Genomic DNA, 27928 nt, shown 5'->3' on the forward strand with positions numbered 1-27928 from the left:
ATTTGTAGACATTTAAAAATAGTTTAAAGATGGTACAAGAAGTTTAAAAAATAGTACAAGGAGTTTCCATTGTACCCTTACCCCAGCTTCCTCTAATGATAACATCTTACATAACCATAGCACAATGATCCAAACCAGGAAATTGACATTGGTACAATATTATTAACTAAACACATTTGGATTTCATCAGTGCTTACATGCATTCTTTATTTTTTAGGGGCATGTATAGCTCTATAAAATTTATATCATATGCTTAGGTACATGTAACCACTATTACCATCACGCTACAGAACTGCTCTGTCATCCTAGAAATTGTCATGCTCCCCTTTACAGTCAGGACACTTACAGGACACTCATATAATGTTCATTTTTTTCTTTTTATTGAGGTATTGTTGATGTACAATATTATATAAGTTTCAGGTATATAACATAGGGATTCACAGTTTTTAAAGGTTATACTCCATTCATAGGTACTATAAAATATTGGCTGTATTCCCTCTGTTGTACAATATATCCTTGTAGCTTATTTATTTTATACCTAATTGTTTGAACCTCTTAATCCCCTACCCCTATCTTGCCCCTCCGCAATTCCCTCTCCCCATTGGTAACTGCTGCACCAATTTACATTCCTGGCAATGGTGTATGAGGGTTCACTTTTCTCCACATCCTTGCCAACATTTGTTATTTGTGTTTTTTTGATGATAGCTATTCTGACAGGTGTGGTTTTGACTTGCATTTCCGTAATGATTAGCGATGTTGAGCATCTTTTCATGTGCCTGTTGGCTCTCTGCATGTCTTCTTTGGAAAAATGTCTACTCAGTTCTTTTGCCCATCTTTTAATGGAGTTGTTTTTTTTTTTGATGTTGAATTGTATGAGCTCTTTATATATTTTGGATATTAACCTCTTATCTGTCATATCATTTGCAAATATAGTCTCCCATTCTGTAGATTGTCTTTTCATTTCGTCAACCGTTTCCTTTGCTTACAACTGCTTTTAAGTTTACTTAGGTCCTGGGACTTCCCTGGCAGTCCAGTGGTTAAGACTCCGTGCTTCCACTGCAGGGGACACGGGTTTGATTCCTGGTCAGGGAACTAAGTTCCCACATGCCGCACCACTTGGAGTGGCCAAAAATAAAAATAAAAAAAGGTTACTTAGGTCCTATTTGTTTATTTTTGCTTTTATTTCCTTTGCTTTAGGAAACAGATCAAAAAATATTGCTATGATTTATGTCAAAGAGAGTTCATTTTTGAGGTCAAACATTCATGCTAAGTAAACCATTCAGGATAACAGTCTATCATTTTACTCTCTGCAAAGCAGGATCTTACTTAACAGACTTTTGCAGTAGGAGTTCCTGTTTTCTCGTGGGCATTTTGATTCCTAGCACACTTTGATATCTGAGATCCAAAATAAATGTTTGATATTTGCTTCCCACTACCTTTTGACATCATGATAGTTCCCTAGGGTGTATTTGTATTAGTTATTGCTGTATATTAAATTACTCAGACATTTAGCAGCTTAAAACGATAAACATTTATTATCTCACGAAGTTTCTGACAGCCAGGATTTGGAGGCAGCTTAGCTGGGTGGCTCTGGCCAGGGTCTCTGAGGATGCTACAGTCAAGCTGTTGACCAGGGCTGTGGCCCTCTCTGGGCTCAGCTGGGCCTGCAGAATCTGCTTCCTAAGCTCGCATGTCATCTTTGGGTTTTCTTGTCTGGCTGTTGGCCAGAGGTGTCATTTCTTTACCATATGTGCCTCTCCGTAGGGCTACTGACAGCATGGCAGCCAGCTTCCCCAAGAGCATGTTGTCTGAGAAAGAGAGAGAGAGAGAGAGAGAGAGAGAGCGAGAGAGAGCGAGCACAAGCATGTCCCAAGATGGAGGCCTTGATCTTTGTATATCCTAATCTAGGAAGTGACCACCATCACTTCTGCCATATTCTGCTCATTAGAAGTGAATCACCAGGGCTTCCCTGGTGGCGCAGTGGTTAAGAATCCGCCTGCCAATACAGGGGACATGGGTTCGAGCTCTGGTCTGGGAAGATGCCACATGCTGCGGAGCAACTAAGCCCGTGCGCCGCAACTACTGAGCCTGCGCTCTAGAGTTCGTGAGCCACAACTACTGAAGCCCGTGCGCCTAGAGCCTGTGCTCTGCAACAAGAGAAGCCACCACAATGAGAAGCCTGTGCAGCGCAACAGAGAGTAGCCCCCGCTCGCCACAACTAGAGAAAGCCTGTGAGCAGCAACAAAGACCCAATGCAGCCAAAAAATAAATAAATTAAATTAAAAAAAAAAGAAGAAGTGAATCACTAAGTCCAACTCACCCTCCATGGGAGGATATTCACCTCTACCTCCTGAAGGAAGAAGTATCACAGAATTTGTGGACCTATTTTTGAAGCCACTACAATAAATATTTCAGCATTATGTGTGTTTTAAAAGGCTCTATTTGATATTTGTCTTACCTCAGACATGGTCTCAAAGATGAAGAGTTACAGCGATCTTTAGGTTAACTTGTGATTGTCTTCTTTTGTATGGAAGAAAATTGTACCAAGTGGCTTCCAAAGTTGTTTTCCGAGAAACAGACGTTCCTTTCCTCTGGGAAGCATAGCTGTCTGCTGTTTTTTCTAGGCACTTGGTAATTCTAGGAATGCCATGTTTCTCAGAATCCAAGAAGGTTCTCTGGGTCAGTGTTACTTCTGAGCCTCGTCAGACTGCAAGAAACCTTTTTAAATCTTCCCACTTTACTGGTAGAGTTTTTTGGTCAACTCTATGTGTAAATTTTTTCTTTGTCAGCAAAGTTCCCAGTTGGTCTTGCACATTAGGCTGAAATTTAAAATCGTTTTTGCTTTTTGTCTCAACATTAAAATCGATATCAAGTTGCATAAATGTTAGTAAGTTTGAGAAGTTCCACATGTCTTTATAAGAGTGTTTTCTAGAAATAAAATCTGCTTAATGAACAGATCCTAAGTTACAAGGTTTCAGTAGGAAGTCCAGGAGGATCCCTTTGAAAGTATCTCTTGATTCTTAATTCCAGGTTTGCTGAGCTACAAAGCTATACTCAGCTCAACTTCAGACCAGTAGAAGATGCTAAGTGTGACATTGTTATTGAGAAACCAACCTACTTCATGAAATTAGATGCAGGTGAGAAGTTAATTTGTCTGTTATTTATTTATTGGTTAATGTGGTTTTGTTCCTTTTTTTGATATATGTCTTCCTATAATTTGGGGGCAAGCAGTGTGACATTAAACAATAGATTTGCTTTTTGCTTTCTTCTTGTGAAGAAGTGAACTAATTTGAACTTCCCACTGTTTTATATTTTTGGCATGCTAGAAGAAACTTTCACATTGATATCAAATGACTCAATCAAAATCAAAAGATGAGAGGAGAAAGACTGGGTACCCCTTTTGTAACTACATTTACCTCATGTGGTTTCCCTAATCGCTTGATTTAGCTGGTGCTTCAGTAGAACTCTTTAAAAATTAAAAGCCATGTATATAGTGCAGGTGGGAAAGGAAGGCCTATGACCTCTTCTGGCAAACTTTCTGGTATCATCTCCATGACTAAAGTTAACTTAAAATTCTTTTGGAAGTTAGCTCTGCCATATATTCTTGAAAAAAAAGTTAAAATTATTTTCCTACTTAAGGTTATAGCTTCTAATTCTCCACATGCAAGCACAGCTTTTGCTTTGTGAACTCATTGCCCTGGAGGGGAGCAACACAAATCATACTCCGTTATCTCTCTCATTACAAGAAGTGGAGGTTTCTAGGCCACACCACATCCAAATTCATGAGAGGCTGGGCTCAAGGTGAAATACAGAGAGCCGCCTGTCACAAATATTTCAGAATTCCTCTAATTTATTGATCTTTTTTTTTTTTTTTTTTTTTTTTTTTTGCGGCACGCGGGCCTCTCACTGTTGTGGCCTCTCCCGTTGCGGAGCACAGGCTCCGGACGCTCAGGCTCAGCGGCCATGGCTCACGGGCCCAGCCGCTCCGCGGCATGTGGGATCTTCCCAGACCGGGGCACGAACCCGTGTTCCCTGCATCGGCAGGCGGACTCTCAACCACTGCGCCACCAGGGAAGCCCTATTGATCATATTTTTAATGTGCTCTGCCTTCTGAAGTCCTAAGTGTTATATTACAAAGTATGGGGTTCAGAAGTCAGACAAGTTTAGGTTTTGGAAATGAGAGCAGGTAAAACTGCTGTGTTCAAGGTCCTGACTCATTTCTAAAATATGCAGATTAAAATGGGGCAAAGAAAACACTGATCTGCCTGAAAAAGGGTTGAACATGTGTGAACAGTTAAATTTATGTAGCTACTTATGCAATAAAGGATGTAAAGTAGGAATAATAGGCCAGGGTAGACATGTGTCATTTCTTTCCTATATTCATAACTCTGCCTTTTTCTTCTACCTTACGCTGTCATCCAGCGTTCCTTTTCACATTAACTCTTACCTTGAGAGAATGAGTATTCCGCAGAACAAGACTCATTTGGGGCCCATTTCTTGAGGACAGAGCCTGTGTTTTCTCCCTCTTTTATAAATTCTCCTGGTACCAAGTGCTATTTTGTGCATTCAGTATCCCTCAATAAATGTTGTAAACTTGCTGAACAATTCATGAGAGAGCTAACGTGTGCTGTGTGCTAACCTGGGAAAAGGGGATGGGTTGCCCTAGAACTTTCTTTTTCTTATTTATTTGAAAATATGCTCTTTGGCAAGATTTTTCTGGGTGAAAGAGAAAAGTCCCTCTAAACATTCAGCTAAGATACCAGTCTGAAAAGAAGGGAGTATTATTTTCCTTTTTCTTGTCTTTGTTGAGTTATAATTGACATCCAGCACTTTATACGTTAAAGGTGTATAGCATAATGACTTGACTTTCATAAATGGAGTGCTTTTCACTCTTATTTTCTGGCACACAACGTTATTATTCACTGTAGGAATGAAGTCAGAATATTTTATGATTTCTGCTTTTGAGAGTCACTGTTTTTCTTTTAATCAGCATTTTCCCTTCTTCAAAGTGCATATTTTAAATGTTCTTGGAATTTTATCCCATTTAGGTTTGTACATTTCCAGGTTGAATATTGGGTCCTCCATACCTAAGTGGAGAGAAAAAGAGACAGGGGAGAGAGAGAGGGCAGAAGACAGAGAGAGAGAGAGAGAGAGAGAGAGAGAGACTGAGAAAGAGAAAGAGAGAGAGAGAGAGATTGAGAAAATTTTCAGTTTCTTATGAATGCCGGACTTAGGAACTTAAAAATACCAGCACTGCCCTCCCCTTTCCTCTGACCCAGCAGGATCCAGCTGGTCTTCACTAAGTTTTCACTTAGTTCCAGGTGCTGGGCTGGGTACTTTAGGTACATTACCTAAAAGCTGGCACCTAAGTATATTGATTTCCTATTTCTGGTAGGAAAGCTAAAGCTTTGGAATTTACAAACTTGCCTGAGTACTTGCTCATAATTCGACTCAGTTCTTCTGACTCCAGAGTTTATGCTCTTTTAATTAGGACATGAGACATTCAGCTCTTTTCAATGATAGTTGGTTAATGTTTTCCCAAGAAGCAATATAAGTAGTGATTAAATAGGAGAAAAAGAGACAGGAATGAAAAATACCAAAATGTTAATAGTTGTCAATACTTTGTCAATACTTCCATGATGACCAGGTGTCCATTGATTTAAAAACAATAAATGATCATAAAAATAGTGATTAGTCTTCACAGTTCTATAGTTCTACCCCATATTGAGTTAAATAGGCTTCTGTTATTTTTTCTGGGAATGTAATGACCATTTGTTTCTTAGTGTATATGGGAAAATTTATTCCTAATTTCCAATTTGAAAGTGAATTTTTGAACACAGTCAGTCTGTCAACTGAGAACTACCTGTGTCCTGATCATTTTAGGTTTGGAAAAACTCTTAATCTTCCCCCCACTGGTTTCAGCTAAAAGTCTATCATACGATAAGTAGACGGGGTAGAATAAAAATTGTGTGATCGTTTGTTCTTCGGGGTTAATTAACATGGATTTCTTTTTTCCAATCCTAGGTGTTAACATGTATCACCACTTCTGTGATTTCATCAATCTTTATATTACTCAGCACATTAATAATTCCTTCAGCACAGATGTGCACGTTGTGATGTGGGACACAGTAAGTAAAAACAGGCTCCCTGCTTCGGCGCTGTCTTTGCCTTGCTCAATACCTGTGTGACTCTGATCTTGTGCAGTGGAATTTTCTAAGACACACACATTTACATATACTCATGTACAGACATACATCCACACGTGTGCAGTTGTGTGTGAACGCCTCTGTGTGGCTGAATTTACGTGTAGGTGTAATATATGGGCAGATACAGGTATATGCATATACCTTTATTCCTGGAATTTTAGAAAGAGGTTGTAGAAGATTTCTTTCCCTCTTTGGGCAGGTGGAGCTCAAGTTTCCTCTGAGATGGGCATAAAAGACTGTCATTCACTTAACCTCCGTGACTCCCCACATGACCCATGAGAGGAGAGCTTGCCTCTGGTTACAGTTTGGCCTCTTGTCATTACCATCCGTTTTGCTTCATTGCAGCTTCCTTGTTATTTCCTGCTTTATGCCAGGTTGTGCCATGTGTATCTGCACATAAATACACATGTTGAATCCCACCTGCTGTGGGCTTATTTGTTTTTAGTGCAGTCTTTTCTTCCCTCCTCTCTTTCTTTGCCTGCCTTTCCCCTGCTTTTCCCCATAGCTGGCCCCTCCACCATCCCAGGTAACCCGGGGAGTTGCCCCAGTGCTCTCACCTGTGAAATGGGATTATTACAGTATCTCCCTCAGTGTCATTTTGAGGACGAAGCATATCGTGTGTGAACAGTCACAATGCCTGGTCCATAGCACATGGGCTCTGAATGTGAACCATGACAGTGACAGTGGGCAGGAGAACACATGGTGTGTATAGTGTACACGAAAAAGGCTGCCTAACCTGGGCAGTGAGAACACCCACGGAGAACTCATCTCAGGGTCAGCCAGACATTCCAAGCGCCCAGGGCGCTTATAGGCCCCCTTTTTGTCCTGAGTCTCTTTGGAAGGCTAGTGCAGGGGAACCATGGCTTGCTGGCAGGGCAGCATCAGGCATTGCTTCCGGGAAGTCTTAGCAGCCCACATAGCACAGTTCAGATGCGAGGAGACGGGATCCACCTGGGGCAGGTATAGATCCCATGGGGGCCAATATCTTCTGGAACAACTGCGTTGGCCAAGCCCCCAGGATCCTGAGAGACACAACCGGTTACAGGAGTCCTTGTACTCTTTCCCAGTCCACATGCAATGTACCCATCGAGTGTCTTTTAAAATTATAAACAGTGCTACCTAGAGCATAGGGGAGACGTACTGTCTTGTTTCCAGAGAGCAGAGCTAGAGCATTAACTGAACGTCAGGTTCTTGTGCAAAAGGGCAACTGATTTTGCTAATGCTTTTTTTGCTAATGCTTTTTAATGCTAATGCTAATGATTTTGCTAATGCTGATAGGAGGCTGGTAGCAGAGCTGTGTGGAGAGGTTTTCATGACCATGGCTTCCTAGGCCTGTAGTAGTTTGACTTCATGTCTCTTATCGATGGGAATGGGTTCTGATATCCCTGGCGTGCTAACGCTCCCTTTTAGTTTCCTTCTTTGTACGGACTTTCGTTTCCCTCTTGTGTTCCAGTTCTGCCGCCACCTCAGTTCCATTTCTTGGCAATGTTTCAGGGAACAAAGGGATCAGAAGTTCCTTCCCTTTCCTCTTTTTGCGTAAGTCTGTGGCCTCCAGGCCACGGTACCAGCTGTTGGCAGCTCTCATTTAATGCGCATACCCTTCGTGGACTAGGGTTTCTGTTCGTTTATCTTACAGATCAGGAAGCTGAGGCTTTGAGTGGCAGGCAGTGTCTCTAGGATGACACAGTCAGCCAGGGGTTGAGACAAGGGTGCCCGTGCAGGCAGTCTGCCCCCAGACCTGTGCCCTGCAACCACAGTGCTTTATCGCCTCCCTGTACTTCCCTGCAGAACTTGTTAAGTAGATGGAAAGTTTTCCAGAAGCTTCCTTGTATCTTGTTGCATGCTTTTCTGTGGCTTCCTTTAGTGGATTGAGTTAAACCGAGCCAGCTCCTACAAACTCCCCCTTCTTGGTGCCTGCTGGGGTGGAGTGAAGAGAATGCATGGCCACCACAGGGCTCCCTGGTTGCTCAGTTCACTGGGTGTGTGATGTTAGTGCAGCCTGACCTCGACTGCCCTGGCCGTGCAGGATGCATTTAGCCGAGCAGGTTGGCCTGCCTGGTGTGACCTCCCTCCTCTCCTCCTCTCTGGGCGTCCATTTTAAACCTGTTTTCTTGGTCAGAGAGGCCTTTGCTAGTTGCTCAGTCAGGGTCTCAGGACAGGCGAGGGCCAGGTTGTTCCAGAACTGAGGCCCACGGAATCCTGTAGGTTGGATGGGGTGGGGGGGTGAGGTGTTGTGTGGCCGCCGACCGGTTCTCTTTGGCTGGTGAGGCACTGAAGGAAGCAACCCTGCCTCCCCGAGGCTGATGGTGCTTCAAACCCCCCACGGTGTGCTGGAGTCCAGCTCCAGCTAGTCCAGGGATACCCAAGGGATGGATAGCGTCGGCGAAGGAAATAATTCTATTACACTTCTTAAAGTATCAGCATTGCATGTTTCTCTTTCTCATGTCTTTATTCTTCATTCTTCTTCTATTGTTTACAATCACAGGTTTATATATTGTAGTTGATTACATTACCAGGTACGCGGCCAAACAATCTTAGCACAATCAAACCTCAAAATGTTCTATAAAGATTTTTTAAAACAAATATCCCCTAGTTTCTAGATGTCCTATTAAAAATATTTCCCCAAGTTCCCATTAATCACAGGTTGTTTCTTAGTAACCAAGCCAAGCAGTTATATGATTATTTCAGTTGTAAAAGTTGGAGCTACTCGTTCCTATTTCTCTTCTTGCATGGGCAACCTTTTACAATGGTTCCATGAAAATATTTACAATATACCCTGCATGCTCTTTCTCGTTGTTTCCTTCAACTGAGACAGTGTTTTCTCCCTACCCTAGCAACCAATTCTGCTCTAGTCATTTGCTTTTCTATAATTAATCTTCCTTTATAATAGAACCATAAATTTCCTATGTCGTCATCAGGAACTCCGGCCCATGGCCATAACTCCATACTAGAGGGTGTTTTTCATAAGAACATCCCCTTAGTTCCAGGCTCTTAATTCTTTACCCATTTCCACGGGGCTTTAGTGGGTACTTCCCATTCTGTGGTAGTTTCAGGAGGGGGAGTCCCAGAGGAATTTTTCTTTCACGTGGAGCAACATCCCCCCAAAATTGCCCCTGTATGTAAATTTATTATCATAAAACATAACAACAGAGCTGTAGTCCACCTCCCTGGCATGGCGCTGCCTTGCAGTTTCGCCTTCCGTTGCTCATGACTTTGTCATGGTGCAATGGCTCCAGGATGGCTTCCAACAACGGTGGACGGTGTTGCCATAGAGCCAGTCCTGAAGGCCTCGGAGGAGCTATGCACCCAGGGGAAGAACAGGGAGGTGGCAGTGGCCGCAGGTCAGATCCTAGTGACATTTTACGAACTGTCCCACAAGGAAGCCTCTGAGGCCTCCCCTTCTCGTCCACACAAAGGTCAGCAGTCTGGCTGCCCTTCAGGCACGTGGCTTCCTCAGCAGGATTGGGTAGGGCCTCCAACCTCGAGCCATATGCAATGAGGGACGCTCCTGCAGATGCATTTCTGGGCACAGCAGGGTTGCACACAAGGAACAGTAGTATAGCTTTATTATTGCCATTTTTAATTATGCAAGTAAGACCAGGTTATAATGAGTTCAAACAACACAGAAGTATGTAAAGTTGAAAAAAAATTCTCCTTTGTCTTCTCCAATTCCATTTCCGTTGAAGGTAACTGTGGTTAACATGTGTGAGAGTCCCTTGGGAGACTTTATTTTAATAAGTGTAAATATATCCTTTTACAACATTTAGGTAAGGATTTATATAAGGATATATATGTTATGTAAAATTTGTATAAGGATATGTTTATATCCTTATAGAAAATAAAATATGTTCTCTTATATTGCTAACTTAATATCATATGGTGGGCATCTTTCCAAGTCAGCACATTTAGGATTGTCCTTTCTTTCGTGGTTGCACGCTATTCCATTTGCTGGATGTCATGGATGTTTGGTGGAAGCCTTAATGTGTGTATTTACCTCTATCCCCACCCTGATCACATTTAATTTGTTTCCAGTTCTTTGCTCTTTACGGAAATGCTGTCCTGAACATCCTTTTCATATACGTATGTCTTTACGTAGTCATCCTAGCATTTCTGCAGGGCAGATTCCTATAACTGGAATTTCTAAGTCATAGGTTGTTCAAGTTTGAGATATACACAACAGGAAATTTTATGTCATCTTTAAGAATATCCAGCTATTCTTCCTCATAAGACTGGAAAACCCTTCCTTCCCCTGTGGCAGATAATTTGAATTTCAGGGACTTCTAGGGAAGAAGCTTCTAGAGGTAGTTATTCCTGAATACTACATGATTTCTCTGAAAAGGGACCAGTCAGGATTACTTTATTTTATTATTAAATTTTCCTTTCAAAGGTATCTTATTTTATCCCAAGTATTTTTTTCTCAGGAAACTGTCTAGAATCACTTCTTTTAATCGTCCTTTATTTATTATTGAACCAAAACTGGGACATTCAATTTTTGATGGTGTTGAGAAGGGCCTTTATTAGAACAGCACTGGAGAAACATCGAGGGAAAGAATTTTTATTTTTTATCACCACATCTAACAGTTCTCAATAACTTTGAAATAACTCTAATAGGTGCAACATAAAATTTTCAAAATCTGAAAAAAAGAATGCTGTAAAGATAAAAAGACATGAACATAGGGGCTTCCCTGGTGGCACAGTGGTTGAGAGTCCGCCTGCCGATGCAGGGGACATGGGTTCGTGCCCTGGTCCGGGAAGATGCCACATGCCGTGGAGCGGCTGGGCCCATGAGCCATGGCCGCTGAGCCTGCACGTCCAGAGCCTGTGCTCCACAACAGGGGAGGTCACAACAGTGAGAGGCCCGTGTACCGCAAAAAAAAAAAAAAAAAAAAAGACATGAACATAATGAAAGTCACGTATAACCAACTGTAGACCTTGAATGTAACCCTACAATACATATTTCTTACTTCTTTTGGCTGAATTTTTCCGTCTAAGTTCTACCATTTTGAAATAAATTGACCTTCCTTCAGCTGATGGAGCACGTAATTAATTTCTACTTTTCAAAAATGAAATGCATTTGGTAAATGTGCCAGAAAAAACTGGTTCTCATCAAAAGGCAACTGCCATATAGAGGTTACAATCATGGAGTCTGGAACCAAAGAGACTGGATTTAATCCCAGCCCTGTAAATGCAGCAGTTCTACAGTTGAGGAAAATTACTTAAACTTTGTCTCAGTTTCCTCATCTGTAAAATGGGGATAATGGTATTCCCTGGCTCATTAAGTTAGTGGGGTGGTTTAATGTGTTAATAATGTCAAGTTCTTAGAACAGTGCCTGAGCTGTAGGAAGTATGCAGGATACTATTAATATTATTATTATTGGGACTTCTCTGGTGGCACAGTGGTTAAGAATCCACCTGCCAGTGCAGGGGACACGGGTTCGAGCCCTGGTCTGGGAAGATCCCACATGCCATGGAACTACAAAGCCCCTGCGCCACAACTACTGAGCCTATGCTCTAGAGCCCGTGAGCCACAACTACTGAGCCCGTGTGCCACAACTACTGAAGCCCGTGTGCCTAGAGCCCATGATCCGCAACAAGAGAAGCCACCGCAATGAGAAGCCCGCGCACTGCAATGAAAAGTAGCCCCTGCTCGCCGCAACTAGAGAAAGCCCATGTGCAGCAACGAAAACCCAACGCAGCCAATAAATAAATAAATTTAAAAAGTATATTATTATTATTATCACTCATTAATGTCAATGGGGAATTATGTTATTCATTAATCAATAGGGACATCATTTCCTAGAGTTACATTCATTATGGTTTTTTTTAATAAACTTACAAAGGGTCTAATCAGGTTTTTTTGTTTTTTTCTATTAATTAATTAATTAATTAATTTCTGGCTGTGTTGGGTCTTCGTTTCTGTGCGAGGGCTTTCTCTAGTTGCAGCAAGCGGGGGCCACTCTTCATCGCCGTGCGCGCGCCTGTCACTATCGCGGCCTCTCCCGTTGCGGAGCACAGGCTCCAGACGTGCAGGCTCAGTAGTTTTGGCTCGCGGGCCTAGCTGCTCTGCAGCAAGTGGGATCTTCCCAGACCAGGGCTCGAACCCGTGTCCCCTGCATTGGCAGGCAGATTCTCAACCACTGCGCCACCAAGGAAGCCCCCATTATGTTTTTAATGTTAAAACTGTCAAGGCGTTTTCTTGCTCTCAGATTTCTTTCCAAAAGTGTATTCTGTCTGCTCTGATGGGTTTTGCTCCCTGAGCATATCACAGTGTGTACAAAAGGTGGTGTACATATGTGTTGTGTGTATCTGTGATTTGGATAGAAAATTCATGGGGGAAAATCCCCCACAATGACTGCAGTTTTAAGGACATGAGAATAAAAAGGGCTAGGATGGAAAACTAAGATTATAATTGTGGTGATTATTTCTGATGATATTACATCAGATTAGGGACTTGCTCAGGCCCAAGATGGAAATCCATTTTTTTTCTATGGATTTTATGAGCTTATTTCAGACTGCTGGTTCTTAATACTAAGAAGCTAATTCGGGTATTTTCTCACATTTTTGAAAAGCCAAGTTTAGCCAAATTCCCTAACTTATTTTGTTTCCATTTTCAGAGCTCCTACGGATATGGTGACCTGTTCTCCGATACATGGAAAGCATTTACTGATTATGATGTTATACATTTGAAAACTTACGATTCCAAAAGGGTACTGGAAACTTTACTGAAATGTCTGTAAATAACTGTCATTACAGATGACTCACTCATCAAATAAATATTTAATCTGAGTTTCTATGAGCTATTACCTTTGATTTCTAACTCAGTTTCTTTTGTAATAACTAGAATCATCATGGTTATTAACCATGTAGCTTTTAAAACCTTTTGTTCATAACTTTTTCAAGAATATGAATTTCACTTGAGTGAAATAATTGGCTATGCAAAATATTTTGATGCAAAATAGAGATTAATTAAATTATTTTCTGTAATTATTAGTGCTGTTTTGGTGTGAAGGGTGCAAACTGTGTTCTCTTACCTTTTAAAATATCTTCATTCTTAGGTATGTTTTAAAGAAGCTATTTTTTCCTTACTCCCCCGGATGAGATATGGGCTGTTCTATAATACCCCTCTGGTAAGCATGTCATCTGTGGTTAACATTCCTATTCAGATAATTTATTCGTGATGGATTTTAAGATAACACTTACATATAACTTGAGAACATCTTAAATAGTAATGCAGATATTATTCATTGTAATAGGAAATATTTTTTTATTTTAGATATCTGGCTGTCAAAATACTGGATTATTCCGGGCATTTTCTCAGCATGTACTGCACAGACTGAACATCACACAAGAGGGTCCCAAGGTAATGACTACATTATGGGTTCTGAGGTGGTCTTGACTTTCCACCCCGAATAAAAATCAATACCAGCTTTGCAGAAAAAGGAGATCATCAGCAGACAGTGTTTTCTGGGTTGTTTTCTGACCTGGAGTGATTTGAAATCAGATGTCAACAACCGAGGAAATTTCGACAAACTAAGAGATAGTGGAAGAATGTGTTTTTTTCTCTTTTTCTTTTCCTTTTCTTTTCCTTTTCTTTTCCCTATATCTCTTCATCCTTCCCCAAACCCCTACCCAGCCCACATAAACTCTGCCCCCAAATCCACCCAACCAACCAGAAAGAAGTAGTGTAATGAACGGGTTTTGCCTTCTGTGGCTAAAGTGGATGCATTTTTATCCCCTGAGAGAACTGTGAAGAAATCAGGCTAAAAAAAAAAAAAAAGTTTCTGGGCCTCCCTGGTGGCGCAGTGGTTGAGAGTCCGCCTGCCGATGCAGGGGAAACGGGTTCGTGCCCCGGTCTGGGAGGATCCCATATGCCGCGGAGCGGCTGGGCCCGTGAGCCATGGCCGCTGGGCCTGCGCGTCCGGAGCCTGTGCTCCGCAACGGGAGAGGCCACAACAGTGAGAGGCCCGCATACCGCAAAAAAAAAAAAAAAAAAAAAAAAAAAAAAAGTTTCATAAAAGTGTCCTTATTGAGTTTCATCTCTCGGTGAAAATCACATTTTAAGTTCAGTTGTTCATTTATCTGTCCAGGCATACACAGCATTATTTTGCCTTTTCCACAGGATGGAAAAATTCGAGTCACCATTCTCGCACGGAGCACAGAATACCGGAAAATACTCAACCAAAATGAGGTTAGTTTTGGGGATGCATTTTTAATAGCGTCATATTGAATTTCACTTCCTATGACTGATGTGCTTTATTTTTTTCACATCATACTAAATGCTTTGATTTGAAATTATTAGCTTTTAGAAAAGTCTGATGGCTGTGCCCAGTTTATTTATTGGATTTCTACTGCAAGTCATCAAACCATCCATTGCTGAATGAGCTTTGCCTTACTGTAGACATTCATCTGCACCACCTCAATGTGGAAACAGAGACAAAACTGCCTGAGTCCTGCCTTTGCTGCTATGGATTGCCAAACTTTTTGTCTCTGGGCAAACTAGCAGCAAAACAATGGGAGAGTATCTTTGGGGAGATGGCTGATGGACTGTGGCAGGACTGTGGCATCCAGCAGCAGACTAAGTTGGAAAAGTCTCCATCCTTTTCATGGGTGTCTTAGGAATTGTTCACCTCTTATCCTCCCTGACTCATTTCAACAACATCAATTCATAAATTATACTTAATCTCAAGGAGATCACCATGGAAGCCTCCCTACAACAGCATAACTGGACGATGTCCTTGCAATAGTAAGGTTTACTCGAATGTGGATGGCCTCTAGAAGCTGGAAAAGGCAAGGATTCTCCCCTAGAGACTCCAGAAGGGGTGCAGCTCTGCCTACACCTTGATTTCATCCCAGTGAGGCTTCTATCTCATTGTGTAGGACTTCTATCCTACAGAACCATAAGAGGATAAATTGTGTTGTTTTAAGATGATACGTCTGTAGTAATTTGTCACAGCAGCAAATAGAAAATGAAGACAGAGAGAGAGAGATGAAACAGACTTATTTATTTGTAAATGACCCTGGCTGCAAGAGTAGGAGTGGGGAGATTGATTAAGAGCTGTTGTCCCGATAAGAGTTTAGATGAAGGGGGTGACAGTAGGGATGACAAAATAAGTGGTTTCAGGATATATCTTGGAGATGAAGCCTATGATACTTATTGTGGAAATGTACAGTTATAGACTCAGGTACAGCCAGGAGAGGTAGTGAGAATCAAGCGCGAACTCCTGGGCTTTTAGCTTAAGCAGTTCAGTGGACTTGAGATGGGAGGGCAACTGGGGGCAGGTTTTGATGGGTAAAATGTTTCACACAGATTAATTTGGATGCCTAACAGGCTGATCCAAATTATGTAATTAGCATCTCTTCTCGAGGTGCATATGGATTATGGAGGACATGAACATAGGGTGTAATGAGGCATTGATTGTGAGCCGTGTGGATGGAAGAAATGAACAGTGTATGTATGTGTGTTTTAAACACTTGGAAATAAAAGTATCACGTAATGCAGTGTTGGGGTAGACAGGTGAGAAGCCTCATTAGCAGGCAGATCAATAGTATGTATCGATAGAGGTAACAGGTATTGGCTGCAATTAGGTACCAAGTATATTGCTATGTGCTCCCCATGCCTGTACTGCAACTTTCCCAGCAAACCGAAAATATAGGTATTTTATTATTATTCTCTATTCTGGACAAGGACACTGAGGCTTATAGGTTAAAAAACATGCCCAAGGTCACCCAGCTAATGAGCAGAGTAATGAGGGGTGAGCCAAGTTCGTCAGGGTCTGAGCCTGCTTCTTCAGCAGAGCGCTCCACTGCTCTAACACAATTTGACCTTGGAAGAGACCGACCCACCTTGCCTCCCAGTCCATCGGGAAGGGGCAGGCTGAGGAACAGCATCGGCTGCTGGAAAGAAGTCCAGTGGAAGGGTAGCATCAGTGGGTGCTACAGTGCAGCCATCGACATTTTCAGATCCAGCTCCGCAGATCGCCCAGATGCTCTTGCCCAAAGGTGGGATTTGGTAATTCAGCTCCAATACCAAGCCAAAGAGCGCCCAACTGGCTGCTTTTCTCCCAGGATTGGCGTCTCTTGGACAGGCAGCTCCCAGGCAGAAAGCACCTTTCTCTTTTGCTTGGCTCGTGAATAGATAGCAAAACCCAGATGCTCTCATTAAATGATGGTTCATGCAGTCCTGCCCTACTTCAAGATTAGAATTGTGAGGGACATAGAGAACCATGGCGGTACATTTGATGATCGATCAATTGTGCTTTGTTGTTTTCTCTTCGCTAAAAGTATAGTTGTTTTCCTGCGTAGAGATGTTGAAAATGTTTTTCTGCCCGGAATTTAGTATTTTCGGTGGATGAGGTCCCAAAGCACTAGGGGTTTGTCTGAAATGAGATAATGGGTAGGAAGAAAGTTCTGGAACAAAGTAGGTACCCAACGAATATATGTTGAAAGTTGAGGGACTAACTATTGGAATAACCATAGCTAACACTTCATGTGCATCTATGTGAAGCCCTTTGCTCTTATGAATTGTCACCCTCCAGCCTCATAGCAACTCAGAGCAGTGCAGTTTTAGGGAGGTAGCATATCCTCCCTAAAATGCAGGCGTGGAGCCTGCACTTGAACTCAGTTAAGGGTTAAACACAATAGACCTGAAGGATATTTAACGCTTGGAAAATACTGGGTATGAAAAATAAAAATTTGGGGACTCCAAGGTAAGTGAAACAGAAGAGAAAGAAGGAAAAGAAATTCTAAAGGTTTCTCTTATTTTCCCAGCTTGTAAATGCACTGAAAACGGTATCTACCTTTGAGGTCCAGATTGTCGATTATAAGTATAAGTAAGTAATAACCCACTCTTGGGCAGACACTGTCGTCTTTGGCTTTGATGAGTTAATGGGGGAGAGGAAGGACTTTGAGAATGGGAGTTGCTGGCGCATGTAGACCTGGAAGGGCCAAGCGGACGCCATCGGTGAATGAAATGGGCAGGTGAGGACCCCGGGCGTAGCGGGCAGAAGCTCTTCAGCTGTGAGGGGCCTGATGTTGCCGCACCATCCCTTTTTTAAAGAGAAGTGATGTATCCTGAGTTTCATTTGAAATTTCTGAATTTCTAAAAGTCGGCAACTAATTCCGAATTAGAAAAAAAATGTTGTAGGCTTCATTTGCCTGCTAGCTGCTGGGTTTCAACTTCTGACCTACAATATGGGAATAATTAAGGGAATAATTTGAGGTTCATCAAATAATATGAGGCTTCTAAAAATCTTTTCAAATATTACTTTTAAAATTCTGATACAAGTAAACAGCTTGGAAAGACAGAATCTGCCTATCATTTACTGTCTAGGTAACCTGTGTTGACATGAAAACAATAATACTATAAAGATAATACATGTTCCTGGTAGAAAAGGTCAAGCAGTATAGAAAAGTTCCAAAGGAAAGTGAAAGCTTTTTTCTCCCTCCTTTGCGCCCCCACAATCATAGTCTTCTTTTCCAAACAGTTTTGTTCTATGTAAAAAAAAAAAGTATACATATTACCAGCATAGGGTGCCTGACACAGCTAGGTTTAAACTTATTGGTAAGTGTGGGTGTTTTGCACCTCATTCATTATACATTTGTTCATGTATACAACACATCTTTATCAGGTACCTGCCATGGGCCGGTCACCAGGCTTCGCAGTAGGAATGCAGTTATGGAGGAAGCATGGCTCTTGTCTTGAGGACCTCAGACACTGAGTATGAATAAATAGCAGTTGCAAGAACAGCTGTCATTTGTTGAGACTTACTCTTACGCTTCCCTAGCTGTGTCTCATCTTCCTCTTCTGAGAGTCTTGTGAGGTTGGCGAAGCTATTCCTATTGGACGGGTGACACTTCACCACGGTGACTCCCCTCATTGCCACCTGAGGAAAAATGTGGAGGTAGAAGAGGGCCTGGGGTCAGGATGAAAGAACTGGTGGGGGGACACCTCTGAGGCTGTGTCGCTGACTGGCTTTGAAGAATACCTAGGGGTTTCCCAGGTGAAGGAAGAGTGACAGTAAATTCAGACCTTGCCAATGGGAGGGACACAGTAGTAACCTAACAGCATCGAGGTTTGTGAGTCCTGATCTTCGGGCCTTTCCCAGAAATAATAACTCCACGGATATATTCCCCCGGACGAACGCCCCTCCTTGCCTCGGTATCGGTTGGCATTCCTGGAGAAACTGAGGCACGTGTACCTCGTGTGAGACACACTTGGTGTCTTTGTCTCCCTTCCCTTGTGCAGAGTGTGGGGTTTCTGTTCTGCTGGGAGAGGAAGCTCTTTAAAGAGGTGAAGCTGATTAAGAGGAAATTTGCTTTCCCTTCTTAGATGCCAGCGGATCTATTTATTTTTCTTCACTTTGAGTGGGTGGGACTGGGAGATCGGATTCCATTATGTTTATTCAGAGTGTTAGCCTCTGTCCATCGTTTCTTCCCAGCCTCACTGACTTTCGGTTCAGAGTTTGCACATCTTTTAGTGTCTTGAATTCAAAGACTACTTTTACAGTCCCAAGGTGCATAAAATGGTGGATTTATCCCTCATAAATCCACAAAGACAGGAAAATACCCTCATGGCATCCAAGACAATCTTAGGAGTACCCAGATGGTAACTGAATGACTCAAATCACACAAGGAAGAATTTATTTTATTTTTAAAAAATTCCTATATGGGGCTTCCCTGGTGGCGCAGTGGTTGAGAGTCCGCCTGCCGATGCAGGGGACGCGGGTTCGTGCCCCGATCCCGGAGGATCCCGCGTGCCGCGGGGCGGCTGGGCCCGCGAGCCATGGCCGCGGGGCCTGTGTGTCCGGGGCCTGTGCTCCGCAACGGGAGAGGCCACAGCAGTGAGAGGCCCGCGTACAGCAAAAAAAAAAAAAAAAAAAAAAAAAAAAAAAAAAAAAAAAAAAAAAAAAATTCCTATATGATTTTAAGGAAATAGTTTTCAATTTGGTGCAAATATATCATAACATCACTTTAATGCTTGCTGATTTCATTTTTCATAAAGAGGGAGCAAGCCTCAGGCTCAGAGCTCTGCCTTGCAATGTTATCTACCTAGATTGGAAGAATGCTTTTTAGTTTCATTATATCTATTTTTACAGTTTTGTTCACGTCATGAGTTACTGGTTTTCCATTTAAGACAGGTATAAAAGTTTTCTTCTAAAATAAGAAAATGTAAGTTTAAAAAAAAGTGAGCTTAACTTAGAGAAAATGTTATTAAGGAATTAAGTTGTTAATTTCTGCAGTAGATTTGAAATTGGCAAAAAAATATCATGGCAGAATGTGCTTTAAATTGGGAAAGATACTTGTATGAATGCTGTTACCATGAATCATGAACTTACTGAACTTAATACCTTCCCTCTCCTCCCCTTTTTTCTTTTGTTGTTCTTTATGTTCACAGGGAACTTGGGTTTTTAGAGCAGCTAAGGATCACACATAACACGGACATATTTATTGGAATGCATGGAGCTGGTCTTACCCATTTACTTTTCCTTCCAGACTGGGCTGCTGTGTTTGAACTGTAAGTGTTTGGGGACAGTTTTACATTGAGTCAGCTGATAATGCTTTTTCTGCCAGCTGAGGCTTTCATTCAGAGCATCAAAAGGCTTACTATTTAATCATCACAAAGAAGCCACATCATGTAGGCATCTAAAAAGAAAAAAAGACCTAAAACTAAAAATGTGACGTCTGCAGCCTGCCATTGCCCTTAGCAAGCAAATATCTCTTTCCTTCCCCATCTCAGCAGGATTCGGGAGATGTGAGTCTACGGTTTCCTTCCTCTGAGTGCATTTCTGTGTTCCTGTCAAACTGAAAGCATCTCCCTGCAATCAGCGTAATTATTGTGTTAAGAGAGAACCTGTGTGTTGCCCACCCACGTTCATAGCTGCGTTTTTCCATTAGCCAAGAGGTGGAGGCAACTCAGTTGTCCACTGACTGTTGAATGGATAAACAAAATGTGATACACACACATCCAATAGAATATTATTCAGCTTTAAAAAATAAAGAAATCCTATCTCATGCTGTATGACAGGGATGAACCTTGAGGACATTATGTTACGTGAAATAAGTTACTCTCAAAAGCACAAATACCATATGATTTCACTTATATGAGGTACATAGAGTAGTCAGATTCATAGAGACAGAAAGTACAAGAGCGGTTGCCAGGAACTGGGGGGAGATGTGAACGGGGACTTAGTGTTTAATGGGGACAGAGTTTCACTTTTGCAAAATGAAAGCATTCTGGAGATTGGTCACATAACAATAAGGTATACTTACCCCTGAACTGTACACTTATAAGTGGTTAAGATGGTAAATTGTATGTCATGTGTTTTCTACCACAATTTAAAAAAAGAGAGATAGAGAGTTTGAGTACCTGTATGCCTGGTGAAGAGCACAGCTCCAAAACATAAGCCCATCACTTTGCCTAGTGCTCACTGATTCCATACACAGGGAGACTGAGGCCTCAAGGGGAAAGTAATTTTCCCAGAGTGTTCCTTTAACTCGGTGGTTGGTTATGGAGACATGGACTTCTCTCCTTTAATAATTCTACTCTGGATACCAATAGTGATTACTGTTAGCTGATTTCCCCTCCTTGCATCTAAATATTTTGATTTTATGGTCGCATTTTAAAAATGACTTGACTTGGCATTTAAATGAGAGACTAATTAGAAAAAAGTTGTCATGAACTTCCAACACCCTGAAAAACATTTTAAAATATATATATGTTAGACAAATAGCCAGGTAATTGTAGATTCTATTTCAATTCTTCATTTCTTCCAGAGAGGAAGGGAGGGAAGAAAGGAGGGAAAGAAATGTCGTTGAGAAATCTCAGGCCTTGGAGGTCAACAGACCTGGGATCAATTTCTGCTTTGGAGGATATGTTACCTACCCCAAGGCCATGTTCATATGTACAAAGATAGGGGTATTAGGAGTTAATATCAAGTTCACAGTCCTATTGATAAAGGTCCCCTCCATTCTTTAATCCGATTCTGCTTTTGGAAAGTTAAGATAATTTAGTTATGGGAACATTTTAAAAATAATCTCTCCCACTCTATTGTGTGTGCGTGTTTCTATAAACAGTTTTATTGGGACATAATTTACACAGCATACAATTCACTCATTTAAATCGTATAATTCAGTGGTTTTAATATATTGACAGAGTTGTGCAACCACCACCATAACTTTTTTTTTTAACATCTTTATTGGAGTATAATTGCTTTACAATGGTTTGTTAGTTTCTGCTTTATAACAAAGTGAATCAGTTATACATATACATATGTTCCCATATCTCTTCCCTCTTGCGTCTCCCTCCCTCCCACCCTCCCTATCCCACCCTTCTAGGTGGTCACACAGCGCCGAGCTGATCTCCCTGTGCTATGCGGCTGCTTCCCACTAGCTATCTATTTTATGTTTGGAAGTGTGTATATGTCCATGCCACTCTCTCACTTTGTCACAGCTTATCCTTCCCCCTCCCCATATCCTCAAGTCCATTCTCTAGTAGGTCTGTGTCTTTATTCCCGTCTTACCCCTAGGTTCTTCATGACCTTTTTTTTTTTTCTTAGATTCCATATATATGTGTTAGCATACGGTATTTGTTTTTCTCTTTCTGACTTACTTCACTCTGTATGACAGACTCTAGGTCCCTCCACCTCACTACAAATAACTCAATTTCATTTCTTTTTATGGCTGAGTAATATTCCATTGTATATATGTGCCACATCTTCTTTATCCATTCATCCGGTGATGGACACTTAGGTTACTTCCATCTCCTGGCTATTGTAAATAGAGCTGCAATGAACATTTTGGTACATGACTCTTTTTGAATTATGGTTTCCTTGGAATATATGCCCAGGAGTGGGATTGCTGGGTCGTATGGTAGTTCTATTTGTAGTTTTTTAAGGACCCTCCATACTGTTCTCCATAGTGGCTGTACCAATTCACATTCCCACCAGCAGTGCAAGAGTGTTCCCTTTTCTCCACACCCTCTCCAGCACTTATTGTTTCTAGACTTTTTGATGATGGCCATTCTGACTGGTGTGAGATGATATCTCATTGTAGTTTTTTTTTTTTAATTTTTCTCATTGTAGTTTTGATTTGCATTTCTCTAATGATTAATGATGTTGAGCATTCTTTCATGTGTTTGTTGGCAATCTGTATATCTTCTTTGGAGAAATGTCTATTTAGGTCTTCTCCCCATTTTTGGATTGGGTTGTTTGTTTTTTTGTTATTGAGCTGCATGAGCTGCTTATACATTTTGGAGATTAATCCTTTGTCAGTTGCTTCATTTGCAAATATTTGCTCCCATTCTGAGGGTTGTCTTTTCGTCTTGTTTATGGTTTCCTTTGCTGTGCAAAAGCTTTTGAGTTTCATTAGATCCCATTTGTTTATTTTTGGTTTTATTTCCATTTTTCTAGGAGGTGGGTCCAAAAGGATCTTGCTGTGATTTATGTCATAGAGTGTTCTGCCTATGTTTTCCTCTAAGAGTTTGATAGTTTCTGGCCTTACATTTAAGTCTTTAATCCATTTTGAGCTTATTTTTGTGTATGGTGTTAGGGAGTGTTCTAATCTCATACTTTTACGTGTACCTGTCCAGTTTTCCCACCACCACTTATTGAAGAGGCTGTCTTTTCACCATTGTATATTCTTGCCTCCTTTATCAAAGATAAGGTGACCATATGTGCGTGGGTTTATCTCTGGGCTTTCTATCCTGTTCCATTGATCTATATTTCTGTTTTTGTGCCAGTACCATATTGTCTTGATTACCATAGCTTTGTATTATAGTCTGAAGTCAGGGAGCCTGATTCCTCCAGCTCCATTTTTTGTTCTCAAGATTGCTTTGGCTACTCAGGGTCTTTTGTGTTTCCGTACAAATTGTGAAATTTTTTGTTCCAGTTCTGTGAAAAATGCCATTGGTGGTTTGATAGGGATTGCATTGAATCTGTAGATTGCTTTGGGTAGTAGAGTCATTTTCACAATGTTGATTCTTCCAATCCAAGAACATGGTATATCTCTCCATCTATTTGTATCATCTTTAATTTCTTTCATCAGTGTCTTATAATTTTCTGCATACAGGTCTTTTGTCTCCTTAGGTAGGTTTATTCCTAGATATTTTATTATTTTTGTTGCAGTGGTAAATGGGAGTGTTTTCTTAATTTCACTTTCAGATTTTTCATCATTAGTGTATAGGAATGCCAGAGATTTCTGTGCATTAATTTTGTATCCTGCTACTTTACCAAATTCATTGATTAGCTCTAGTAGTTTTCTGGTAGCATCTTTGGGATTCTCTATGTATAGTGTCATGTCAACTGCAAACAGTGACAGCTTTACTTCTTCTTTTCCAATTTGGATTCCTTTTATTTCTTTTTCTTCTCTGACTGTTGCCACCACCATAATTTTATAAAATTTTCATTATCCCCCCAAAGAAACTCAGTACTCTTCAGCAGTTACTCTCATTCCATCCTCCTCCCAGCCCCTGGAAACCACGAAGCTACTTTCTGTCTCTATAGATTTGTCTATTATGGACATTTCACATAAGTGAAATCATACCATATGTGGGCTTTTATGACTGGCTTCTTTCACTTAGCATCATGTTTTCAAGGTTCATCCATGTTGTAGCATGGATCAGTACTCATTCCTTTTTATTGTCAATAATTATTCCTTGTATGGATATACCACATTTTATTTATCCATTCATCAGTTGGTAGACATTCAGGTCGTTTGTACCTTTCGGCTATTGTGAACGCTGCTGCTATGAACACGAATCTCTCTCACTCTTGTTTACCGTTTATAAAACGTTTTGTAAGAACATATTTGGGAGATGAGCTTTCTCCCCAGAGAATTGCGTATTGGCCAGCAATCCCAGGCAAAAGCCCCATGTGTGGATGCCCTTGTGTTTTAGATACAACTGTGGAGATGAACGCTGTTACTTGGACCTGGCCAGGCTGAGAGGCGTCCACTACATCACTTGGCAAAGGCAGAGCAAAGTATTTCCTCAAGATAAGGTAAAGTTCAAGGACAAAACTCATCCTGTTTTCTTTTTAATTGGTTTAAAGTGTCTGGTTAACGTGACAAACTATCTTTGAACTTCAATCCAAAGATAAAACGGTTCTTCTCTGGAATCGTGAGTTGTTGTGCTTTATATTTGCAAACTGGGGGAAAGGAGAAATTAATTACTCTCTCTCTTTATGTGGAAAAGAGAACTTCATGAAATTTGGGCCTAGAGAGATCTATTAAATTATTTAGAGACAGGATCAGGAAACTACAGACCAGTGGGCTAAATCTGGCCCTCCAGTTGTTTTTATAAATAAAGTTTTATTGGGACATGGTCCTGCTCCTCTGTTTATGTGTTGTCTATGGCTGCTTGAGCACTTCATTGGCAGGGCTGAATAATTGTGGTGGAGACTTTGTGGTCCATGGAGCTGAAAATATATGTTATCTGGCCTGTTACTGAAAAAATTTGCCAACCTCTGATGTAGAGCATAAACTAAAATAGTTCCTTTGGCCAAAGTAAAATAACTTTCTTCTTGTTCAGAAAACCACATCCTCAACACCTTACAAATTTGTCTTTTGCTTCGTTTTTGCAGGGCCACCACCCAACTCTGGGGGAACATCCAAAGTTTACCAACTACTCTTTTGATGTAGAAGAATTTATGTACCTTGTCCTTCAGGCTGCAGACCATGTATTGCAACACCCGAAGTGGCCATTTAAGAAAAAACATGATGAGCTATAAATGTGTTGAGTCTTTTTGCCAAAAGGGAGTGTTTAAACGGTCCTCCACCCAGACTCACCTCACAGTTAAATAGGTAAAACAGCCTGTTTTCTCCTAGCCCCAAAGTACCTTTTTTTAATACCAAAACATGCCTTCACGGTATTACTTATATGTTTTATAGTCTTTAACTGTTTCATGTGATTGTTATGTCATTGCTATTTATCAAGATACTCTTTTTGCACTGAAAACTTTACTTTTTATAGTTCAGAAATTGGGCCTGGGCTCACTGCCGTAATTGAGCTTTTTTCTTAGGGATACCAAAGTTTGCAACTTTCTTAGCTTTAGAATTTGTAAATGTTTTTATAGAATACCATGAGCTCGTCATTCAAGAGGATTCCAACTTGTTAATGATATATTTGAGCAAATTCACAACTCATTTATTTGCCATGATTTGTTCACAGCACTGTTTGTAGTAGGAAAGGAAAACATGCAAACACACACACACACACACACACACACACACACACACACACAGTTGTGGTTCTCAGTACCAAGCTATAGGCTCGTGTTATAGATTAAACAGTATTATAAACAGATCTGTTTAACTGTATCAGAGTCTAAACTAACTCCTGCTGAATTCTCTGTTGTATCTTTTTAGTCAATGCCAGGTTATATTCATCAAGAACCTGAATTAACCATGCTGTTGCATTAGTTCATATTCACATTTCATATGCAAATCATGTTTTCCTCACATGTAACAACCACATATGATAAAAAGAAATGAGGACGTCCTTTAGGACTGTTTTGTGTACCTTCTAGCTGGTTTCCACTGGTTCCTTCTTAGCCGTGGAGAGCATTTATAAATCAAATAGTGGTTTTGTTGCACACGTGCTTGTAAGTGCATATACCTATGTGTATGCGTCTACCTCTTTTAGCATGGAAGTATTCCAGCCTTTGATTTTGCAAACTTTAAATTAGTCACAAGAGGAGATTTTTTTCCCTATGAAAAAAGTAAAGACACACACACCTAAAAGGTAAAGACATGCCTGAATTGTCCATTTCAAAATGAATAAGAAGCCATAAGAAAGTGCCATTGATTAAACAGGATATCTGAAATGCAGTCCCACTCTTTGAATGGGCTTCATTTCCTATTGTCTATGAACTTTCAATTTAGTGGTCAGAAACCATGGATTTATTTTACTGTAAAATGTGAAGTTTACATTTTATTAACACTTGAGCAGTCTAATTTAGAGACTAGCAACTTCTATTTTTTTAAGTAGGGGATTAACAGAGTACAGCAGAGCTAAACATTTAAAAAAAAATATTTTAGAGTTGTAACAAAAAAAATATGCAGCAGAGAAGTGACCTGAGAAATCTAAAATATTTATTATCTGGACCTTTACAGAACATGTTTGCTGACTCCTGCTTTAAAGGATTATGAACAGTTTTCTAGAGTTGAGGAATATTTATTAAAATATCTGTCAAGGAATTAGTGAATCACTGTAGCAATAGCTTTGATTTGAGATCTTAACATTGTTTTAAAAGACTTACAACATATGAATTTTGAAATGAGTGGTGTTGCTGCTGTCCTTTGTCCAGTATACTGAGTAACCACTGAGATTGCTCACGTAAAAGGAGCTGTCAAGACCACGTTGCACTTCTAGTCAGAGAGGTGTAAACATCTGAAAAAATGGCCTCAAAAAAGGTACCAACAGTTTGTCTTCTTACCTCATTTTAAAAACTATATGGCAATGTGATTCTGTAGATGATCAAGAATTTCAGACACTGAGAACAATTTCATAATAAAATGTTACATTTGCATATTTCACATTTAAAGAGACAATATGTTTTATAGAAACAAGAAAATACATTAGATACTTTATGGAACTCAGTTTTATCAGACTTTTGATGGGAGCAAAAGAAGGTCTTCAAACTGTTATAAAATTTAAAATGTAAAGACTGCTCTTTTTATTAAGTCTTTGAAGAGGTGCATGTCATTGTTTGTACATGTGGAGTATGGCCTTGGAATAAATCGTTTTACAATTTATTTGAATACCGGACTATTTTCAGGGTTTTCTGTGTCTGAATGTCAGATGCTTACTTTTTTTTTTGGCACTTACTTTTTTTTTCGGCAATCTGGCAGCTCTAGATTATACAAATTGAGTAGCTCACTGATGAAGAATTCAGTTTAATGAAAAATTGTACCTTACAATTATTTAGCAGTTTATTATATGATGCTTTCACAAATGTTATATTGCATGATCTTTTAAAAATGACATAAGAGTTGTTCCCATTTTTATTTATTTATTTATTTGTTTATTTATTTAGTTATTTGGCTGCTCCAGGTCTTAGTTGCAGCACGCGGGATCTTCATTGCTGGATCTAGTTCCCCCGAACAGGGATTGAACCTGCGCCCCCTGCATTGGGAGCATGGAGTCTTAACCACTGGACCACCAGGGAAGTCCCAGAATTGTTCCCATTTTTAACGTGAAAAGAGTCAGATGCTGTTTAAAGGACTTCTCTAAAGATCACAGGTCTTCTGAATCCATGTCCATAGTTCTCCATTTATTCACTCAGTTATTTACTATTGATGGAGCAACTACTGGGTACCATCGCTACTCTAGGTTCTGGGGATACAGCAGTGAGCAGAACAGAAAAAAGTCCTTGCCTTCATGGACCTTGCGTTCCGGTGGAGGAGACAAATATTAACATACATAAGGAAGATATACTGTGTGCTGGATGTTGATACATAGTATGGACAAAACTAAAACGGGGACGAGGGATGTGGCGCTCTGGGGTGGGGTGGAGTTGGGCACACTTAGGTAGAGGGTAAGGAAATCCTCGCTGAGGTCACCTTTGAGTCAGGATTTAAAGCAGCTAAAGGAGGAGGAAAACAGACAGCGGGGCAAAGAGCATCCCAGGAAGACCGGATGGTGCGTGCCAAGGTCTTGAGGCAGGAGGATGCCTGGTGTGTTTGAGGAACAGCAAGGAAGCCAGTGTAGCTGGAGTGATCGAGGGGCA

At 40.8% G+C, this 27928-nt stretch overlaps 1 protein-coding gene across 2 annotated transcripts in view; it reads left to right on the forward strand.

The window, feature by feature from the left end:
• The window catches only part of EOGT (EGF domain specific O-linked N-acetylglucosamine transferase), a 36677-nt gene extending 9717 nt beyond the window's left edge, over window positions 1-26960 (forward strand). For both annotated transcript variants that reach the window (XM_082637930.1, XM_082637931.1), the window contains exons 7-16: window positions 3031-3137; window positions 6025-6128; window positions 12821-12913; window positions 13262-13333; window positions 13480-13566; window positions 14326-14394; window positions 16974-17035; window positions 19600-19719; window positions 24097-24199; window positions 24782-26960. In XM_082637930.1, the coding sequence (XP_082494056.1) occupies window positions 3031-3137; window positions 6025-6128; window positions 12821-12913; window positions 13262-13333; window positions 13480-13566; window positions 14326-14394; window positions 16974-17035; window positions 19600-19719; window positions 24097-24199; window positions 24782-24928 (964 nt within the window). In that variant the 3' untranslated portion in view covers window positions 24929-26960. The remainder of the gene's footprint in view (window positions 1-3030; window positions 3138-6024; window positions 6129-12820; window positions 12914-13261; window positions 13334-13479; window positions 13567-14325; window positions 14395-16973; window positions 17036-19599; window positions 19720-24096; window positions 24200-24781) is intronic.
• The last annotated feature ends 968 nt before the right edge of the window (window positions 26961-27928 follow it).

This window comes from Mesoplodon mirus (assembly GCF_964341445.2).
Source record: "Mesoplodon mirus genome assembly, chromosome: 12".
Lineage (NCBI taxonomy): Eukaryota > Metazoa > Chordata > Mammalia > Artiodactyla > Ziphiidae > Mesoplodon > Mesoplodon mirus.